The 21,118-nt window shown below is 40.8% G+C and overlaps 1 protein-coding gene and 1 long non-coding RNA gene across 2 annotated transcripts; one reads left to right on the top strand and one right to left on the bottom strand.

Moving 5' to 3' along the window:
* Nucleotides 1-391: 391 nt before the first annotated feature.
* LOC128021928 (lysyl oxidase homolog 4) lies at nt 392-20,128 on the bottom strand. The gene is made up of 15 exons (XM_052609024.1): nt 20,014-20,128; nt 18,688-18,961; nt 15,336-15,883; nt 14,963-15,177; nt 11,297-11,335; nt 11,001-11,211; nt 10,746-10,926; nt 9,712-9,866; nt 8,118-8,285; nt 7,043-7,205; nt 3,414-3,657; nt 3,218-3,333; nt 2,075-2,211; nt 1,039-1,150; nt 392-909 (listed from the first exon to the last, which is right to left on the bottom strand). The coding sequence occupies exons 2-15, from the start codon at nt 18,950-18,952 to the stop codon at nt 839-841; spliced, it is 2,625 nt and encodes an 874-aa protein (XP_052464984.1). The 5' UTR covers nt 18,953-18,961; nt 20,014-20,128; the 3' UTR covers nt 392-838.
* On the top strand, nt 800-7,200 carry LOC128021929 (uncharacterized). Its single transcript, XR_008185824.1, has 4 exons — nt 800-922; nt 1,778-1,914; nt 2,045-2,140; nt 7,054-7,200. It is a non-coding gene; the product is annotated as an uncharacterized LOC128021929 (long non-coding RNA).
* Nucleotides 20,129-21,118: the final 990 nt, after the last annotated feature.

Below are 21,118 nucleotides of genomic sequence, written 5' to 3'. Positions count from 1 at the left end.
ACTATAAGCCTAAATGAGCCACTAAAATCAGCACCAGTGGCCAGAGAAATCAACATCAGAAGGATCATGTGTTTGGATTCACAACAGTAATAATACACTGATCAAACATCAGAAATAATTACCTTTACATCATCTACAGACGCGGTTCTCAAGCTTTCAGAATAAAAGTCCCCCTTCATCCAACAATAATTAGGACAAAGAAGCTTTACATTTTCATTAACAGAGATTGGGGTATCAATACATTTAATTAACTATAATTCATTTTGTGATTAAAAATATATTTAATAACAGAATAATTATTGAAGGGGGGGGGGGGGGACTTTCAAATTTGTATTTTAATTAATTTTATATATATATATATATATATATATATATATATATATATAAAATTGTTGTCACCCTGGTTGAGAACCGCTGATCTACAGAGAGATTTTAAAATGAAAAAAAAAGGAAAAAACATGTTTTCTCTCCAACAAACCAAACTAAACAACACTTACAAAAAAAACAACATTGTGAGAAATAAAATATGAAAATGATGAGCCCAACAAGCAGGAGGAATGACACTGGTGAAAGAAAGTTTACTTCAATCAATGTTGTAAAGTGGTGTTTTTAAACACTCTCACAGGAGTGAATAAGATGAATATATGAGCCTCATCAAGAAGCATCTGCTCACACTCATGAAATCCCTTCTGATCTTCTGCTTCATCAATACTGGCCCAAATGTACTGTAAACGCCCGCCTGTCAATCATCACACTAGCCCCACCCCCACACGCAGACCCCGCCCCTCAGGCGGCGATCAGACGAATCCAGCGTCAGTCCTGCGGCGCAGCGGCTTCATCACAGGAAGTTGTTCGAGATCTCACGCACGTGTTCAAACAGGTCCTCTGCCTCTGCGCTGTAAGCGTCTCCTGAAACAGCGAGGTAAACATGATGTGTGTGCTGTTCATCAATCTCTGGAGTTTTATTTACGGCTTGTGCGTGACTGTGTGTGTGTGTGTGTGTGAGAGAGAGAGAGAGAGAGTGTGTGTGTGTCTAACCGGTGTGGCAGCTGTACATAAACACTCGTCCTCCGTCGTAACGGCAGCGGCAGCGCATCACATTATTCTGGAAGTCAGACTCGGCCATATCCAGCGAGGGATTGACCTCCACCTGCACACACACACACACACACACACACACACACACACACAACACACACACACAGGACTGAGCTTCATCAGATCAGATTCAGGTTTTTATTCTCATCTTGATTGAAAAGTGAATGTAGCATTATATCCAACAATATTTTATTAAAATATATAATTTTTTCATAATTAAGTAAATATTATAAAATATGATTGTTAGAGTATATTAATATTAAAATATTATATATATATATATTTTTTTTAATCAAATTTACAGAACTTTTTTAAAGGGTTATATATATATATATATATATATATATATATATATATATATATATATATATATATATATATATATAAATGAATCAGATGAAAAAATAAACATTTCAAAATCATATTTTTTTTGTAACTGATTTTGATACAGTATAGTTTGATTTTGGTTTCTTGTATTAAAAGGTTTTCTTGGCCCCTCTGGTGAAGGGGCAAAAATGCAAACACACTTAAATAATCACATTAATTAAATAAAGCCACTCATGTTTATAATCTAAACATCAGTCATATATCCCATAATATCTCTATGAATATGAGAGTGAGATTTATTCATGTTAATCAGATCCTTCTCTCTGAATTTCTCTTCTATCTTCTACATGAGCGTGATCTGGAGTGACCGTGATCTACTTCCTGTTTGCTGAGCCGATCTCAGACTGAATACTGGGGTGAACTCTGAAGCGCAGACGGAGACTAAGCTCGAGTCTTAACACAGTTTCTGTCAGGTCTGCGCTCAGAAAGGTAATACATGGATTGTAACTATTCCATTAATATACATCTATATTATAAAATCTCCTTAAAATACAAAATAAAAACCTTTCCTGAACTATAATATAGTACATGCATCTCATTGAAATGAAGTATTTCTCAGGGTTAGAGGAGGCTCAGCGTGACCTCTGACCTGGAAGATGTAGTCTCCGGGCCGGACGTCGGTGATGTCCACCCACTGGCAGTCGATGTCGTGGCGGTACGTATCCCAGCATCCCACAGTGATGCCCTGCTCGCCCATGTTATAGCAGGCGTAGCGTTTCGTCAGGCCTGTTACCGTGGAGACCGAGCAGATGACATCATTAAACTCTCTCTCACTTTCATCAGCAGGACCAATAGAAATAGAGTTTTTACATGATCACTGTAGTGATATTTTTACTCCGTATGATTTTATTTTTATATGAAAAGTACTCATGACATTTTTGTTCTCAGCTCGTTATTTTACGATCATTATGCAGAAAATAACTTTTGAAAAAAGTAAAAGGTTTTTGAAAAGGGAAACATTTTTTTTAAGAGAAAAATAGTCTTTGGAACAAAAAAAGTTTTTGAAAAAAAAATTCAAATGTAAAAAATGCAAAAGTTTGGGGGAAAAATAAAGAAAAAAGAAACAAAAGATTCATGAAAAAAATGAAAAAATTCAAATTCATTAAAAAAAAGTATATAAAAAGTCTTTGAAAAAATATAAAAAGTTGTTAAAATATATATATATATATATAAAAAGTTTTTGGAGAGCCGAAAAAATGTTTGTAAATGTCTTTACCAGAGAATGGATTAATGCTACTGCCATTATACTAAAGTAAATAAATATTACTCAATTAATTACACAATATGCTGATTAATTCAATTAATTTTGAGGTTACTTCTTCACTCAATACTTTCACTCAAGTATGTTTTTGGCCAGATTCATTAAACTCTTTCTTTATCTTTTTTGTTAATAGTAAACAATTAAAATCAATCAAATTAGAATAATTCAGTTTGAGGACTCGAGAGGTTGTTTTAGCAGTAAATCCACATCCAGCTGTAAAGGAACAGTTTTACACAGTTTCTGTTTAACTACTCAGATGTATGTCTATTCGTCATTAAAATGCTCACGGTGTTCATTTCATGACTTTTCAAAGTCTATAAGTCACTTTTAAAACAAGTTTTCCTGAATTATTCTGACTTCAGAAACAAAAACAGCTGCTGAGGAGTGAATTCAAATAGGAAATACATTGATTTCATAAAGCTTATTATGTCTGATTAGAAACGATCTCAAGCTGGAAGTAAAGCGCTTCACCTTCAGGGCAGTACGTGTCCTCCAGACAGAAGCTGGCCTTGTGACCCTCTGCCACCTTTGTGCCGTTCAGGGTCAGGAGGTCATAGTGTGTGAAGACCTCGATGCTGTGGTAGTGTCTGTAAGAGAGGAGGAGCGTGATCACGTGACACAGTCCTGGGCTCTGATTGGCCCGTGAAGCATCACATGACTCACTCACCGGTGGCACTGGTGCCAGGTCCAGGACTCTCGTGAGGCTCGCGGTCTGAAGTCGGCCCGTCCGAGGTTCATGATGCGTGAGGAGAAGCGCAGCAGGCGGCGGTGACCGTAGGGCCAGGCCATGCGTGCGGCGGAGGACGACAGACAGTTCTCCTCGTGAGCGCAGGTCAGCAGGTGCAGTGGACGGTCCTCCAGATACGCAGACTCCTGCACCAGCTGCGCGTCGATCACTAGATCCGGAGCCGCTGAGGACACACACAACACACTAATTCCACACACACACAACACAAAGCTCTTCCAAAGACTTAATTCTAAATGCCAAAGAGATATTCTTTATAAAATGTAAGACTTATCCACACCCCCTAAAAGACCTCGTTCTAACATGCCCCATGTCTATGTCACAATGTGGGAAGACTTGCATAACGCCACACTCCTGTAAGGAAGAAGGCGTAACTTTTATTCTCGTTGTAGTATTGTTGTTGCTGCTGCACACACAGCGTCGTATAGATGCTGTGTGTTTGGTTGTGAAAGTGAAACTACTTTGTTTGGACTTCCAAAAGAGGATGATATCCGCTTTGTCATGCCTGGAGCTGACCTGTGCTGTTCGCTGAGGAAATATATAAACTTTGCACTGTGGATCGCTGGATCGGCTTTCACCATGGATGTGAAAAGCCTCACTCTAGGCCTCTGTTCACTCTAGGTGACAACTCACTCTAAGCCTCCACTTACTCTAGGCAATGGCTCACTCTAGGCTATGGCTCACTCTTGGCCTCTGCTCACTCTTAGCCTCCGCTCACTCTAGGCAACGGCTCACTCTAGGCCTCCGCTCACTCTAGGCAATGGCTCACTCTAAGCCTCCGATTACTCTAGGCTATGGCTCACTCTTGGCCTCTGCTCACTCTTAGCCTCCGCTCACTCTAGGCAATGGCTCACTCTAGGCCTCCGCTCACTCTAGGCTATGGCTCACTCTTGGCCTCTGCTCACTCTTAGCCTCCGCTCACTCTAGGCAACGGCTCACTCTAGGCCTCCGCTCACTCTAGGCAATGGCTCACTCTAAGCCTCCGATTACTCTAGGCTATGGCTCACTCTTGGCCTCTGCTCACTCTTAGCCTCCGCTCACTCTAGGCAACGGCTCACTCTAGGCCTCCGCTCATTTTAGGCAACGGATCACTCTAGGCCTCCACTCACTCTAGGCCTCCACTCACTCTAGGCAACGGATCACTCTAGGCCTCCACTCACTCTAGGCAACGGCTCACTCTAAGCCTCCGCTCACTCTAGGCAACGGCTCACTCTAGGCCTCCGCTCACTCTAGGCTATGGCTCACTCTAGGCCTCCACTCACTCTAGGCAACGGCTCACTCTAAGCCTCCGCTCACTCTAGGCAACGGCTCACTCTAGGCCTCCGATTACTCTAGGCTATGGCTCACTCTTGGCCTCTGCTCACTCTTAGCCTCCGCTCACTCTAGGCAATGGCTCACTCTAGGCCTCCGCTCACTCTAGGCTATGGCTCACTCTTGGCCTCTGCTCACTCTTAGCCTCCGCTCACTCTAGGCAACGGCTCACTCTAGGCCTCCGCTCACTCTAGGCAATGGCTCACTCTAAGCCTCCGATTACTCTAGGCTATGGCTCACTCTTGGCCTCTGCTCACTCTTAGCCTCCGCTCACTCTAGGCAACGGCTCACTCTAGGCCTCCGCTCACTCTAGGCTATGGCTCACTCTAGGCTATGGCTCACTCTAGACCTCCACTCATTTTAGGCAACGGATCACTCTAGGCCTCCACTCACTCTAGGCCTCCACTCACTCTAGGCAACGGATCACTCTAGGCCTCCACTCACTCTAGGCAACGGCTCACTCTAAGCCTCCGCTCACTCTAGGCAATGGCTCACTCTAGGCCTCCGCTCACTCTAGGCTATGGCTCACTCTAGGCCTCCACTCACTCTAGGCAACGGCTCACTCTAAGCCTCCGCTCACTCTAGGCAACGGCTCACTCTAGGCCTCTGCTCACTCTAGGCAACGGCTCACTCTAGGCCTCCGCTCACTCTAGGCTATGGCTCACTCTTGGCCTCTGCTCACTCTTAGCCTCCACTCACTCTAGGCAACGGCTCACTCTAGGCCTCCGCTCACTCTAGGCTATGGCTCACTCTAGGCCTCCGCTCACTCTAGGCAACGGCTCACTCTAGGCTATGGCTCACTCTAGGCCTCCACTCACTCTAGGCTATGGCTCACTCTACGCCTCCGCTCACTCTAGGCTATGGCTCACTCTAAGCCTCCGCTCACTCTAGGCTATGGCTCCCTTTAGGCCTCCACTCACTCTAGGCAACGGATCACTCTAGGCCTCCACTCACTCTAGGCAACGGCTCACTCTAAGCCTCCGCTCACTCTAGGCAACGGCTCACTCTAGGCCTCCGCTCACTCTAGGCTATGGCTCACTCTAGGCCTCCACTCACTCTAGGCTATGGCTCACTCTAGGCCTCCACTCACTCTAGGCAACGGCTCACTCTAGGCCTCCGCTCACTCTAGGCTATTGCTCACTCTAGGCCTCCACTCTAGGCAATGCCTCATTCTAGGCCTCTGCTCACTCTAGGCTATGGCTCACTCTAGGCCTCCACTCACTCTAGGCAACGGCTCACTCTAGGCCTCCGCTCACTCTAGGCTATGGCTCACTCTAAGCCTCCACTCACTCTAGACTGCAGCTCACTCTATGCAACGGCTCACTCTAGGCCTCCACTCACTGTAGGCCTACACTCACTCTAGGCCTCCACTCACTCTATGCAACGGCTCACTCTAGGCCTCTGCTTACTCTAGGAAACAGCTCACTCTAAGCCTCCGCTCACTCTAGGCAATGGCTCACTCTAGGCCTCCGCTCACTCTAGGCTATGGCTCACTCTAGGCCTCCACTCACTCTAGGCTATGGCTCACTCTAGGCCTCCACTCACCCTAGACCTCTGCTCACTCTAGGCCTCCTGCCACCGCTCACTCAAGGCCACAGTGTGTGAAACTGTTTCATTGAGAAAGTGAAACTACTTTGTTTGGCCTTCAAGAAGAGGACAATTAGAAAAAATGTTTATATCACATTTATAATGGGATTTATGTTTATGTCTCATCGCTCTGTTTTAGCAGCATCATATTAACCCATAAAAGACAAATATTTTGTCATTGAAAATTTCTTGAAAATAGTATTAAAATATTGTCTTGTTCTAGTGAACCAAGTATCGGTATTTTGTCTTATCTCATGAGCTAAATGTATTGCACACCCATAGCTCATAATTTTCCAAGTGTATGATACAGCTTTCATTCTTCAGGTCAACCATATATACATGAAAAAAATCAGTTTGAATAAGGAAAGCAATAACTTTGCCACAGTATCATTTCAAATGTTAATGATAGGACCCCATTGTCCCAGCCCTGGAAAATAGTTCAGACTCAGGATTTTTTTTGCGTTAACCACTGATAAAATACACACAGTATTTAAGAGCTGCAATGTCCAACACACCACGGCAAATCACTTTAATAAAAATATTATGTTAAACCAATACCTTTTAGTCATATGAACCCCTTCTGAACTACTTACATTAATTCCCCTTCAAGTCCTGATATATGTGTGTGTGTGTGTGATAAGGTGTGCTCATACCATCTGCACAGGTGACTCCGGCGGCTCTGGCTCCGCCCCCTCGTGGGCAGTACACCTGTCCGTTCTTGTTGCACTGCTGGATGGAGATCTCAGTGCCGATGCAGTGTGTTCCGCTCAGAAGCACGTCCTCGGACCCGGAGCTGCTGGGCCAGAACCAGGTCTCCTGCGGGACGGACCGAATGTGTGACTGAGGCAGCAGGAATCCACCCAAAGTCTAATAACGCCCGCTATTACAGCTAATTCATGCACATTATCAAATACTTTCCACGTTCCTCTCCACCGTCTATTTAGCGAGAGCCGTTTTTAAACAGGCTTTTATAAGAGTGCAAATGTGCTCTGGTCCAGCAACTCTATTTTGGGTTTGTTTTCTCTCTGGGTTTCCTGCTCTTTCCCTAAATCTGTGCAGGGCTGTAATTACCTCTGCATGGGAAACAACAGCCTTGAAAACTAAAGTTCCACGGGTGTAAACAGTGATTCAGCTCACCATTACTGCTAAGAGTGAGAATATAGTGAGTGATTGTCACTCATAAGAGTCTCTTCAAGCTGCTTCGGACAATAACAATCGAGCTGAGAGAGTTTGTGCTGATACACAAATAAATTACATTTCTGACACCTACTGGTCACAGAAAAGATATAAATTGCTGACATAACCCATGTGACCAAAAGCACAAATCCTATTGGCTGGCCAGTTTTCTTCTCAGTGTGATGGAACAGAGATTAGAACAACCCACTTAGAAATGCTGCACTAGCTAAATTTCCACCTTTTTCTATACACATTTTGGGATATTGCATAAAAACGTTGGATTAAAATGCCAAGACGCGCATAAATTCTACAAATGCACATAAAAAACATATTTGTTCAATAGAGTCAAAAATGTTTTTTAATTCAATGACAAGACATGCACAGAAAATACCATGGAAATACATTTACAGAATAAATGCATCTCACATACTGTTTTAATAATTTTGAAATGCCTGAGCCAAAGTATGTCATCTAAATAATTTATTGTAATTATCTCACATAAATGTTCCTCTCTGTGACGTACAAATGTAGAACAGAGTTAACGTCACGTACCTGATGGGCTCTGGAAGCGAAGCCGAAGCCGAGCTGTCGACACACCACCATGGCTTCATTAATGCCCCAGTTCTCACTGCAGACGGAGCCCCAGCGCTGCTGACCGTTCACCTCCATCAGCACCTCCACCCGGCCCTCCGCCGCCTCCCGCCCCCCCGCCAGACGCACCTGGACATTACAGTTCAACAAGTATGGATGCAAGCAACATTTAAGTGCAACAGAAGAGAAAATGATGAACCAAACATTGCTGGGAACAACAGACCCACTGCAGAAATGTGTAATCAAAGCCATTTGTAAATTATGTAAGGCGAAATCAAAAACAAAGACAACTGCTTTTAATATTATTTAATTGCTGATACTTTTTTACCAATAGTTGGCGCTGTGACAACATTTATATGCTATATTCAGTGTGAGGTCACAGTGACATGGTCAAAGTTTGGTGTCAATATGCAAAAGTGTCACAGAGAAACAGTTTCAAAATCATTTAAAAATCATCAAATTCGTTGATGAGTTTGCCACAAATTCAGTAGCTGCTTTGTTGGCATGATCTTAAGATGATCTGAATCAAATGTAGTTAAAATTTGACAAAAAAAGCTCAGTTTTAAAATCATTAAGCTGGGGAGACGTTTTCAAATCTTTGCATTTGTGAATCAAATATTTTAACCACAGAAGTGAACACTTTTTTGAACACTTTTATCAACCTAATGTACACCAAATTTCACCATGATATTGGACGGGAAAGAAATCTATCCCCTAATTACTAGATGGCGCTGTGCAGATATCCTCAGATCATGTCTGTTATAACACACACCAATTTTGATCTGAATATATTAAAGCATTGCAGAGTTACAGCCTCACACCCACTTTGGCATGGTTTCACATTATTTAAAGAATGATTTGACGAATCAATCTGAATTCCTTAAATTTTTGGCAGCATGATCTGAAGATGATCTGGTTGGATTTTCTTGAAAATCAGACGAACAATTTAGGAGGAGTTTTCAAAAATTATGTTTTCAAAGTAAATCAAAATGGCAATGTTCTCAGCATGATCCAGAGAATGTATCTCCTGACCACTAGATGGTGCTGTGCCGAAATTCGGCAGGTGTGCTCAGGTAACTGTTGTCATTACACACACCAAGTTTGGTCAGAATATATTAAAGTGTTGTGGAAATATAGCCTCACATCCACTTCGGCAAACGCATAATCAGATTTATCCATGTGTTAATCGAGAACGAATTGACTAATCAATTTGAATTCCTGAAAAAAATGTCAGCATGATCTGAAGATGATCTGGTTTGCTGTTTGAGAAGATCAGAGCAACAGTCTAGGAGGAGTTAAACAAAGCTAAGAATTTCAAGAATTTTGTTTCTAGTCCTTATGGTTATTGGAATAACATGAGTACATATTTGGACCATTGGTGGCGCTAGAGAGTTTGAGTTAGACACTCCAAATTTACTATGATTAAAGTTCATACTGACTTCTATCTGTGTGCCAAATTTCACAACTTTTTTCCATCTGCTTCCCTGGGCTGCCAATGGCTCAAGAGCGGGAGAAGAAGAAAACTAACGATTACAGTAAGAGTCTATGTACGTACGGTTGCGCTCAGGCCGGTGTTGGGGACGTTGCAGCGGACAGATGCATCCTGGGAGTGTTTGCATGAGTGCAGCGGCACCTCCTGGAAGCGGCACTGTGTGATGGAGCGCTCCTGGCCTGAACACTGCACCGCGTTCATGTGGATCAGACCCGTACCTGCACAAACACAAACACATGTTCCACGAGCTGATGTCTGCACACCACAAGCCCGTTTACCTGCTAGAAATAGTCATTAATGCGTTGTGTTTGGCAGAAAACTGCAACTGGCCTGATTGCAAGTTAAACGGGGGCAGACGTGCATGTGTGATGTGGACGCTGGGTTCAGTAAATTACACACATTGGCCAAATGGAAGCGTTTAATAGATGGAAATAGCAGCAGACGGGACGGAGAGACGCGTGCGTATGGACGAGTCTCCCTGTAATTAGTGCACGGTTGGGTCATGAAGTCACCAGCAGACGTGTCTCTTATTCTCCTCATCACCACTGAAGAACAGACTGACAGCGTATAATTCAGAGCATTAACCCTGAAAATAGAGCAAAACCCCAAACCTGAGACGATGGAACGAATGCACATGGTATAGGAGAGCATGCTGGGAAGACTGGTGTATTTATGTCGAGATGTGCATGGTCTGCAGTAAGCCTTCAGGACCTTAGGGTTAGGAATTTATTTGTTTAATATTTTATGGTAATAATAAATGTATTAAAATAATAATCCTTATTATTATTAGATTTAATTAGAGTTAATTAGGAATATTTCTTATTTTGTTTAATACATTTGTTAAATTATAATGATTATATATATATAAGGAAACATTTAAATTAGATTTAAAACCGTGCAGCCCAAACTGGAGTGTTCCCACAGGAGCATGAAGACTGAACTAAACATTCCCATCACAGCGTCTGAACGGCGTCCGTCTGAGTGTTTCATGTTTCATGTTTTCTGTTTAGACTAGCGGAGAAACTCAAACTCAACACCCATGAGCCACTGGGAAAGAGGAAATAACACTGAGCTCATATCAGCTCTGGTGACATTACCTTGACCCATGAGCGCTCCTCGTGGGGCGTCTCTGGCCGAGCCGAAGCCCAGCTCTCTGCACACCACGCTGGCCGCGGTCAGATCCCACAGATGGTCACACACGGTCCCCCACTTCCCCTCGCGGAGCACCTCCACCCGACCCTCGCCCAGCCGTGCACCGGCCTTCAGACGCACCGCCGCCTGCAGGAACACACAGACACATGAGCCGTGTCCCCGGGGCCAGGGCTCACAGCTGGACCCTGTGCAGCACTCACGTTCAGAGGGGGCGGAGCCTGCGGGGGTCTGGAGGCGGAGCTTCTGGAGAACTGAGCACCAGGAACACAGCGCACCACTGCGTGCATCCCTCCGGAGCAGGGAACGTCGTGCCGCGGGACGGAGAGCTGTGCTCGACACTGTGCCAGAGACCCCTCCGAACCCGAACACTGAACTCTCTCGACCCAGAACGCCTTCTTACTGACCGCAGACCTGCACACACACACACACACACACATCTCTCTCAGAGTCCCTTCATACAGCCAGCACTGACAACAAACAGCGGATGAAGCCTTACCTTGTGGTTGGATCCTCCATCTTTGAGTCCCACAGTTTCCTGAAACCACACAAATGAGCCGATCAACAGGACTGGACTAAATAAACAGGCTTCACATGAGCGACGGAGATTGTTTGTGTGTGTCAGTCGCATACAGCTGTGGTCAGAATTATTGGACCCCTTGGTTAAAAACTCACAAAAATCATTTATTTTCTTTAAGCCACCTATACCTAAACCCTAACTTTTTTTATCTCAATGAAAGGTTTTATTTTTGTGAATTTTTTCAACGAAAGATCCATAGGATAAACAATGCAGATTTATTTTTACAGCCTGCTTTGCTTATATTTACCAAGGGGGCAATAACGCTTACCATGACTGTATATATACATAGCATCGCCAGCGAGCAGCAGATGGTAAATAAACTCTATGGAAACTCCGGGACGTTCTGCTGGGTTTGTGGTCAGCAGACGTTCACACACAGATCTCCATGTTCTCAGAGCTGAGCCAAAACCGCTCATGCTTGTGTTTCCCGTCCGTATATCTCAGCTCCAGCCGAGGACGTGCATGAAAACACATCGAAACAAGGCCCTGGTGTATTCTGGTCTAAATTCTGAAACACATCAGCGTCTGAGTACCCAGACGGACAGAACCAGACGCAAAAACAGCTCCCATGTTTCCTGTGCTCTCCAGTGGTTTAGATGGCGCTTGCAACTCCACGCTTGTGGGTTTGATTACCAGGAAATCTAAATCTAAATCATTTTGCCAAACACATTCAGATCAGTTAAACCTATGATCACCCAATTCAACACCTTCAATTAAGCTACAAACTTAAGTTTCCATCTAACATGTGTTTTGACCTTTAGCTCCTCATATTAATGGATATTAATGGAAAAACCAATCACAAATCCTCTGAGTTCAGGAGGACGGAGCTGGAAGTGTTAAGTGCTTCTGGGTTTTGGCTGAATTCAGAGGAGGTTAAACAAAAGAGCTGAAATGACCGTCCTAACGAGTCACTGAATTAAAGCAGCAGTTAAAAATACCCACAAGCACCTGCTGAAACACAAAGAGCTCTCTGTGTCACATGGAAACACAACAAACGGACAGAAACACCAGAGAAAGCGAATGATAGCGCGGTGTTTCTGGAAATGTTGAGAGTTCTTCATTCATGAGCTCTTATATATGAGATATATATATACGTCTCGTCTGTCTGAGCGCTGGTGGTCTGCTCTGGTTGCAGCATGACTTTAGGAAACCACTTATTTGCCACATCAACAGAGATCCGTGCAGGGCTGTGATTGGCTGAGAGCAGTCACATGACCCGAGACGTCTCAAACATACAGTTTTCTGACCAAAACATGTTTCAAATATATGATAAATGTATGTTTTAAACAGTGAAGCTCAGTCAAAAATACTTTTGGGATTCAAGGAAAAAAATAGGCCTATAAAATATTAAAATATTTGAAAATAAGTATTTCTCTGATCACTTTAACAACAGTGTGTAAAACACTGGGATTTTCTTCAACAAAACCAAACATCCTTCAATCAAAGTCAGTCTCTGTTCAGTGTGTTTCGGAAGCTGATTATATTTAAATATAAAGATCTGACGATAAGATTTAATCTATAACGTAACATCATGGCCAGAAATGAGAACACATTAATCTGAATATAAAGTCAAACTACAATGAGAAGAGTTTAAAGGAAACACAGACCGAATTGAGCTGAACCGGGTGGAGTCCTGAAACAGCTGAACGAAACCAGCTATTAAAAATCACTCGCAGAAGCACAGAATCTCACTGCGGCTGGAGTTTAATATAGACTCAAACCCGTCATTTAGTGCTGGAGAATAAATCACAGCTCCTCACAGAACAATACACAGTCCCTCAGCACATCTAACATCTGAGACATTCACACATCTCTGCCAGCGGGTCAGAAAACACAGAATACAAAACAAAAGCAGATTATTGATTTGATCCATTTCTCAGATTAATGTCAAACCAACCAGATTCTGAGGAAAAGCTCTGAAACTGATATAAAACTACTAATGTAAAGTGAACTAAAGGTCAGCACTATTAAATCTACTCCAGACCACATTAATACTGCTCATTAAAGCTGTGCTGTTTCTTATTAAAGTGTCTCTCAGTGCTGCAGTGAGCAGAATAAAGGGCCATAAATCAAATAAAACCTGCTACTGTAAGCAGGACGCTAGCCCCGCCTCCAGCGTCCTCTGATTGGTCCAGTGTTTCAGAACTGATGACTGATTGACCGATGTTCTGTATCTTTGCAGAATCTCACACATTAAATGTTTTCTAAAAACGCAACATTCAAGTTAAAAGTTTAACTTTATTTAAATAACATGTCTAAAAACTTTTCTTTTTTTTATTCTACTACTGTCCACATTTTGTGTTATTCTTTATAAAAAAAAATAAAAATATATATTTTTTAAGAAAAAAACATTTTGCATGAACAACCCCTTTAGATTCCATATGGCAAAAACATATTTTATGAGGCCAAAATATGATTTAAGTACATGCTAAATATATTTTGTAAACACTTAAGCTCAATGAAAATTTTTCTTGAAATATGAAATATATTTCTTGATGATTCTTTTCAAATGTGTTAAATATTAACACGCTATAGACTACAAAGTACGTTTTTCTTCAAATGTGACATATCTATGTATTTATGTAAAGTATATATATATATATATATATATATATATATATATATATATATATATTTTTTTTTTAAATATATTTAAAAAACAAATATTTAAAAATAGTTTTTAAAAATAAAGCAAAAAAAGCTCAAATATGTATTTATATAAATAGATTTTAATTTGATATATATATATATATATATATATATATATATAGCCATTTACATATTTTGTAATACATTTTTCAAAAATAATACGTTTACATAAATAGATTTTGAATCATATTTTTTTGCTAATTCTTTTTTCTAGCTATTATATTGTATAAACGTGTAAGTGTAAGTGAGAGCAGATGGAAACACAGGCGCTCTCATGAAGGAGAACGAGTATCGGTCAGAAAGCAGGACGTCCAGACGGGGCAGTCGCTCCATAAAAAGATCCAGCGGTTCCTGTGAAGACAGAGGAAGCCTGTCTCTGTCTTATTTATGGCTGGTGTGGTCTCTCAGTCTCTGCGGCTTCTGAATCTGTTACACAAGCGTTCGTCCTCACAGGAAGAGGAAGTGCAGCACAGGACAGACTCCTGGACATTCAGTGACACATGTGTAAGCAGTCAGACTGAGAGACCTGAGTACATGTGATCAGAGGAGGACACATGCTGCGATTCCTGAAGCTCAATCTGACACGAAACACAGTCTGTGAAGTCTCCTGAAATCTGACAGTGATGCTGGTTTACAGCCAGAGTCTTCCTCAGTGAGGAAGAACATCTTCCAGAAGAACACGCACAAACACTAGTCACTTTTAAATAGATTTATTTTAGGAGATCAAGTTGTACTAAATTATTAGTTCAACTTGATGTGCTGGTTACTCACTTAAACCAACTAATGGCTATAAACTGGATCATCTAGAAACCATGTAAAGCTTTAATATTCCAGATTAAACACAAATAAACAGAATATTGTGGATTAAATCAGGTTGCAAAAACTAGTTTTATAAGTGTGGTCTCAGTACGCTGGATGAAGCATGCACACACTCACCGGTACACGCGTGTGTCGTGTTGCTCCGCAGACGGGAATCCCAGCATTCCACACACCACACGACTGCCGCTCAGATCCCAGCCCAGACTACACACCTGCCTCCATTTCCCAGCATGCCTCACCTCAAGCACCCCCTCCGTTACCATGGCAGCACTCCGAGTGTCGGTCAGGACGGGTCGGAGACGCACCTCGTCCAGCTGGAGTGACCCAGACGGCTGAGAGAGACACAGACAAACATTAACCCTCCGAAGCCTGACAGATCAAATGCTGTATATATAGATAAATATTTCTGAAGATCATGTGACACTGAAGATATTTTTACTCTATTTTTAATCAAACAAATGCAGCTTTGTTGAGTATTAGAGGCTCTGACCTGCTCGTCCATGTCAGTGAAGTCCAGATCCATCCTGTTGCTGTGCTCCACACGGGGATAGACCGGCTCAGGACTGTAAATCGGCTCTGGTGCTGGTTCAGGACTGTAAACCGGCTCTGGCGCTGGCGCTGGTCTCTCAGGGCTTCTGGTGGTCGGAGTAGGCGTCACTTCCTGTGCTCTCCTGTAGGAGGCTCTGCTGCGCAGGAAGTCTGGGATCCGGTGTCCCCGTGGGGTGACGGCGCTCTCTAACCCGTTCCTTCGCAGATGGATGCGATGACCATTGAGGTGAGGTGAGGACGGGCCCCGGGCCCCACGGTGGAGACCGATCTCATGCCCACGCAGAGGAGTGTTCGAGACCACGTTAGAGATCAGAGGTGAAGGGGGTTCTGCGTAACGGGGGACGTGACCATGGGTGGGTGGATCTGGACTGCAGATGACCCCCAGATCTTCAGCGTGAGAGCAGTCGCTCACACCCCAGCCGTTCGACCGACACTCGGACAGAGAGCTCTCACTGCCCGAACACCAGACGTTATCCATCCAGATTTGACCTGAGCACACAGAGAACCACACAATAACAATAACAGTGATTGAATACGTCAGATTAAGAGGAAAAACCCACTCAAGTGCTTTATAAAATATGGATTTCTGCCATGGAATAAATATATGAAAATGGTACTTTTACGTTTTTATTTCACAACTAAATGATCAATTGTAAGATGTAAATTTTGACTTTTTTGCCTCAGGATTCTGATTTACACTTCGCAAGTAACTCGCAATTGTTAGATATAAATTTGAAATTCTGAGATATAGTCAGATTTCTGCATCTCAGAATTAATATCTCAGAATTAATTAATCACAATTGTTAGATATAAACTCGAAATCCTGAGAAAAAAGTCGGAATTGTCCGTTTACATTTCAAAATTAATAAATCACAATCAATAACTCACAATTGTTAGATATAAACTAAAAATTCTGAGAAAAAAGTCGGAATTGTCTGTTTACATTTCAAAATTAATAAATCACAATCAATAACTCACAATTGTTAGATATAAACTAAAAATTCTGAGAAAAAAGTCGGAATTGTCCGTTTACATTTCAAAATTAATAAATCACAATCAATAACTCGCAATTGTTAGATATAAACTAAAAATTCTGAGAAAAATGTCGGAATTGTGCGTTTACATCTCAGAATTAATAAATATAAATGAATAACTCCAAAATTGTTAGATATAAACTCGAAATTCTGAGAAAAATGTCGGAATCGTGCGTTTACATCTCAGAATTAATAGATAGATATTAATTACTCGCAATTGTTAGATATAAACTCGAAATTCTGAGAAAAAAGTCTGAATCGTGCGTTTACATCTCAGAATTAATAAATAGAAATTAACAACTCGCAATTGTTAGATATAAACTCGAAATTCTGAGAAAAAAGTCGGAATCGTGCGTTTACATCTCAGAATTAATAAATAGAAATTAACAACTCGCAATTGTTAGATATAAACTCGAAATTCTGAGAAAAAAGTCGGAATCGTGCGTTTACATCTCAGAATTAATAGATAGATATTAATTACTCGCAATTGTTACATATAAACTCGAAATTCTGAGAAAAATGTCGGAATCGTGCGTTTACATCTCAGAATTAATAGATAGATATTAATTACTCGCAATTGTTAGATATAAACTCGAAATTCTGAGAAAAAAGTCTGAATCGTGCGTTTACATCTCAGAATTAATAAATAGAAATTAACAACTCGCAATTGTTAGATATAAACTCGAAATTCTGAGAAAAAAGTCGGAATCGTGCGTTTACATCTCAGAATTAATAAATAGAAATTAACAACTCGCAATTGTTAGATATAAACTCGAAATTCTGAGAAAAAAGTCGGAATCGTGCGTTTACATCTCAGAATTAATAGATAGATATTAATTACTCGCAATTGTTACATATAAACTCGAAATTCTGAGAAAAAAGTCGGAATTGTGCGTTTACATCTCAGAATTAATAGATAGAAATTAACAACTCGCAATTGTTAGATATAAACTCGAAATTCTGAGAAAAAAGTCTGAATTGTGCGTTTAAATCTCAGAATTAATAGATAGAAATTAACAACTCGCAAATGTTAGATATAAACTCGAAATTCTGAGAAAAAAGTCGGAATTGTGCGTTTACATCTCAGAATTAATAGATAAAATTAACAACTCGCAATTGTTAGATATATACTCGAAATTCTGAGAAAAAAGTCGGAATTGTGCGTTTACATCTCAGAATTAATAAATAGAAATTAACAACTCGCAATTGTTAGATATATACTCGAAATTCTGAGAAAAAAGTCGGAATTGTGCGTTTACATCTCAGAAATAAATATATAGAAATTAACAACTCGCAATTGTTAGATATAAACTCGAAATTCTGAGAAAAAAGTCGGAATTGTGCGTTTACATCTCAGAATTAATAGATAGAAATTAGTAACTTGCAATTGTTAGATATAAACTCGAAATTCTGAGAAAAAAGTCGGAATTGTGCGTTTACATCTCAGAATTAATAGATAGAAATGAATAACTCGCAATTGTTAGATATAAACTCGAAATTCTGAGAAAAAAGTCGGAATTGTGCGTTTACATCTCAGAATTAATAGATAGAAATGAATAACTTGCAATTGTTAGATATAAATTCGAAATTCTGAGAAAAAAGTCGGAATTGTGCGTTTACATCTCAGAATTAATAGATAGAAATGAATAACTCGCAATTGTTAGATATAAACTCGAAATTCTGAGAAAAAAGTCGGAATTGTGCGTTTACATCTCAGAATTAATAGATAGAAATGAATAACTTGCAATTGTTAGATATAAACTCGAAATTCTGAGAAAAAAGTCGGAATTGTGCGTTTACATCTCAGAATTAATAGATAGAAATGAATAACTTGCAATTGTTAGATATAAACTCGAAATTTAGATAAAAAGTCTTTCAAAGCTTGAAAGGTTATGGGTTCAATTCCCAGGGAACACATGTACTTGTAAAAAAATATATATAGCCACTGTAAGTTGCTTTGGATAAAGTTGCTAAATGCATAAATGCAAATCTCAGAATTAATATCTTGGAATTAATAAATCGCAATTGTTAGATATCAATTCTAAATTCAGAGAAAAATTTGGTATTTTGAATTTACACCTCAACAATTAATAACTTGTGAATTGTGACATATACATTTGCAATTGAGAGTAAAAGAGTCAACTTTGGGATAAAAAGTTGCAACTAACACTTTAAGGCCGGGAACTTGTCATAAGTGAATTCGTTTCTCTGTTTTTTTCCCATCTTTATCCACACTGAACACAGAGTAGAGATGCTTACCGCGGCCCTCGCCGAACTTGGCGCTGTGAGCCCAGGTGAGTCCACGAGAAAAGCCCAGTTCGCGACACACCACATTGGCCAGATTGATGTTGACCTCGTCGTCACACACAGTTCCCCACGCACCGTTATACAGCACCTCCAGCCGGCCCTCGAATCTGTTCCTGCCGCCCACCAGACGCACCTGGAACCCTGGGACCCCCTGCGCGAGCGGAGCGATGGTGAGGAGCATCATCATCATCTTCATCATCATCATCATCATCATCATGTCCTCCGCCTGCGGTCAGACACATCCATTACACATCTGCCCTCTCAAATGCACTCAGAGCTAATGACTCCTGCCAGCAGTAATTAACCCAAAACACAGAGCAGACCAGACAATGAGAAGTTCAAATTAAGCAGAAGATCACTGGATCATGACGTGGAGATCTGAGGCTGATCTGAAATCACAGCAGAAGCTGCATGCGTGTATGTTTCAGTGGTCTGAGGCCGTCATCATCACATTCACAGCTGCATGTGTGCTGTGTGTTATATATCACACAACAGAAGCACAACCGCAGGCGTATAAACCACACACACACACACACACACACACTCAGAACTCACTGAGAACTGCAGCTCATGGTGCATGCTGGAGGGTTTACGGGAAAGTTCTGCTAAATCAACTATATGAGAAGATATTTAGTGAAATATCTTGTTTTTGTCTGTATAATGAAAGTCAGTGGGGTTCAATGTCATTTGATTCCCAGATATCTTTAATTCTTAGTTTACATCTAATCAATTAATAACTAGCAATTGTTGGATTCAAACAATTTTTTTTTTAATTTAATTAAGAGTTTACATTTCACAATACCTCACGACTGTAATAAATAAACTCAAAATTAGTTTCTATCTCACATATATAAAGGTTAGACTCTAAAGGTCATGGTGGATAAAGTCTTTATTAGAAGGTTTAGCCAAAAATCAACATTCTGTCATGATTCAGAAGATCCATACAGTGAAAGTCACTGCAGCTTGGATTACAAAGTTCTTCAAATATCTTCACGTGTGTTTTCTAAATCAAAGAAACTCATACAGGTTTGAGATGATAGAGAGTAAATGATGACAGAATGATAATTTTTTGGGGTACTGTATCCCTTTAAACACTACATACATACATTATTATTTATCTTGCAAGCAATTCCAATAAAAACCGAGAGACTGAAAGAAAACTAACAGAGAGAAAAACAATAGAGCTTCAGGAAATATCTGTGAATGTTCTGAGCAGAAAACAGTCAGTCAGATGAAGATGAGTGTGATGATGAGAGGAATGATGAGCAGTGAACTCACCTGAGAGCGACGCGTGTGATCAGATCAGAGCAGACTGAGACACAGACACAGAATGAGAGTTAAAGCTCTCACAGCCAGCTACTGCTCTCTCTCTCTCGACCTCTCTCTCTTTCTCTCACTTTTCTTTTTTTTCTTCTGGTTTATGTGAAGTCAAGTGATTTTCTTTTCTTCTGTGAGTTGTTTTATAAAGAGCAGTTTTAAAGGGACACACTCACTCTCAGTCTGACCTCAACTCTACATGCAGAACTTTCAGTTCATTTTTTACTTGATGGACAAACATTAAAGGAAAGATTTGACTCTTTCACTCCAGACATGAAGAAACACTTACAGACTGGGGAAACTTGTTTGTGTCACAGAAGTAAAAAAAAAAAAGAAAAAAAAAAAATTAATTGCAACATTTTATCTCAAAATTCTGCGAAAATAAATGTGAGATATAAACTCATTATTGCCTTAAAGAGATTACCCATAATACATTAAAGTAAAATTGTAGTAACCAGGTTTTGTTCGCTATTTGTGTAACCACAGTTTTATTACAAATACCTCACAAATATCAAAGCAAGAAAAATAATAATAAAAAAGGAATGAAGTCACTAATACCTTTATAAGAACTGTAAGATATAAACTTGCAATTTCCTTTTTTTATTTTTCTGTTCCATGCCAGAAACAGGCTTCTGTAAGAAACTTTGTAACATGTTTAAAACACTTGCATAGCAACAAAATAACAACTATGCAAAACACCATAGCAACTACATAGCGACGCCATGGAAACCATTGGTTTAACACTGGAAAGCATCACTCATGTTTTCCTCATTAGATGTGAAAGTGTCTTTATGATTGCACTGATTGTTGTTCATTTATGCAGCAGTACACCAAACTGAGGCATCATGTTTGTCAGTTCCTCCTAAAGCTCTCAGAATCTCAGTGTTTGTGCTGTAATTGGGCTCTGGGATCTCTGGCGCGTGTCCACACCCAAAATGAGTGTGTGTGAGAGGAATAAACACACACTCTCTCTCCAGCAGATCCTCACCATCATCACGTCCTTCTCTGAGACACACACATCGCTTCGATGATGAGGAGAATTAAAGTGGACTGACATCACACTCCA

Source organism: Carassius gibelio, chromosome A11 (assembly GCF_023724105.1).
Source record: "Carassius gibelio isolate Cgi1373 ecotype wild population from Czech Republic chromosome A11, carGib1.2-hapl.c, whole genome shotgun sequence".
Taxonomy (NCBI): domain Eukaryota; kingdom Metazoa; phylum Chordata; class Actinopteri; order Cypriniformes; family Cyprinidae; genus Carassius; species Carassius gibelio.
This window is presented reverse-complemented; position numbering and strand designations above follow the sequence as displayed.

Coding starts and splice junctions, on each gene's coding strand:
- LOC128021928 (XM_052609024.1), bottom strand. CDS start 18,952: ATGATGATGATGATGATGATGATGAAGATGATGATGATGCTCCTCACC. Junction 15,884..18,687: donor CAAGTTCGGCGAGGGCCGCG/GTAAGCATCTCT, acceptor CTGTGTGCTCAG/GTCAAATCTGGATGGATAAC. Junction 10,927..11,000: donor AGGCTCCGCCCCCTCTGAAC/GTGAGTGCTGCA, acceptor GTGTTCCTGCAG/GCGGCGGTGCGTCTGAAGGC.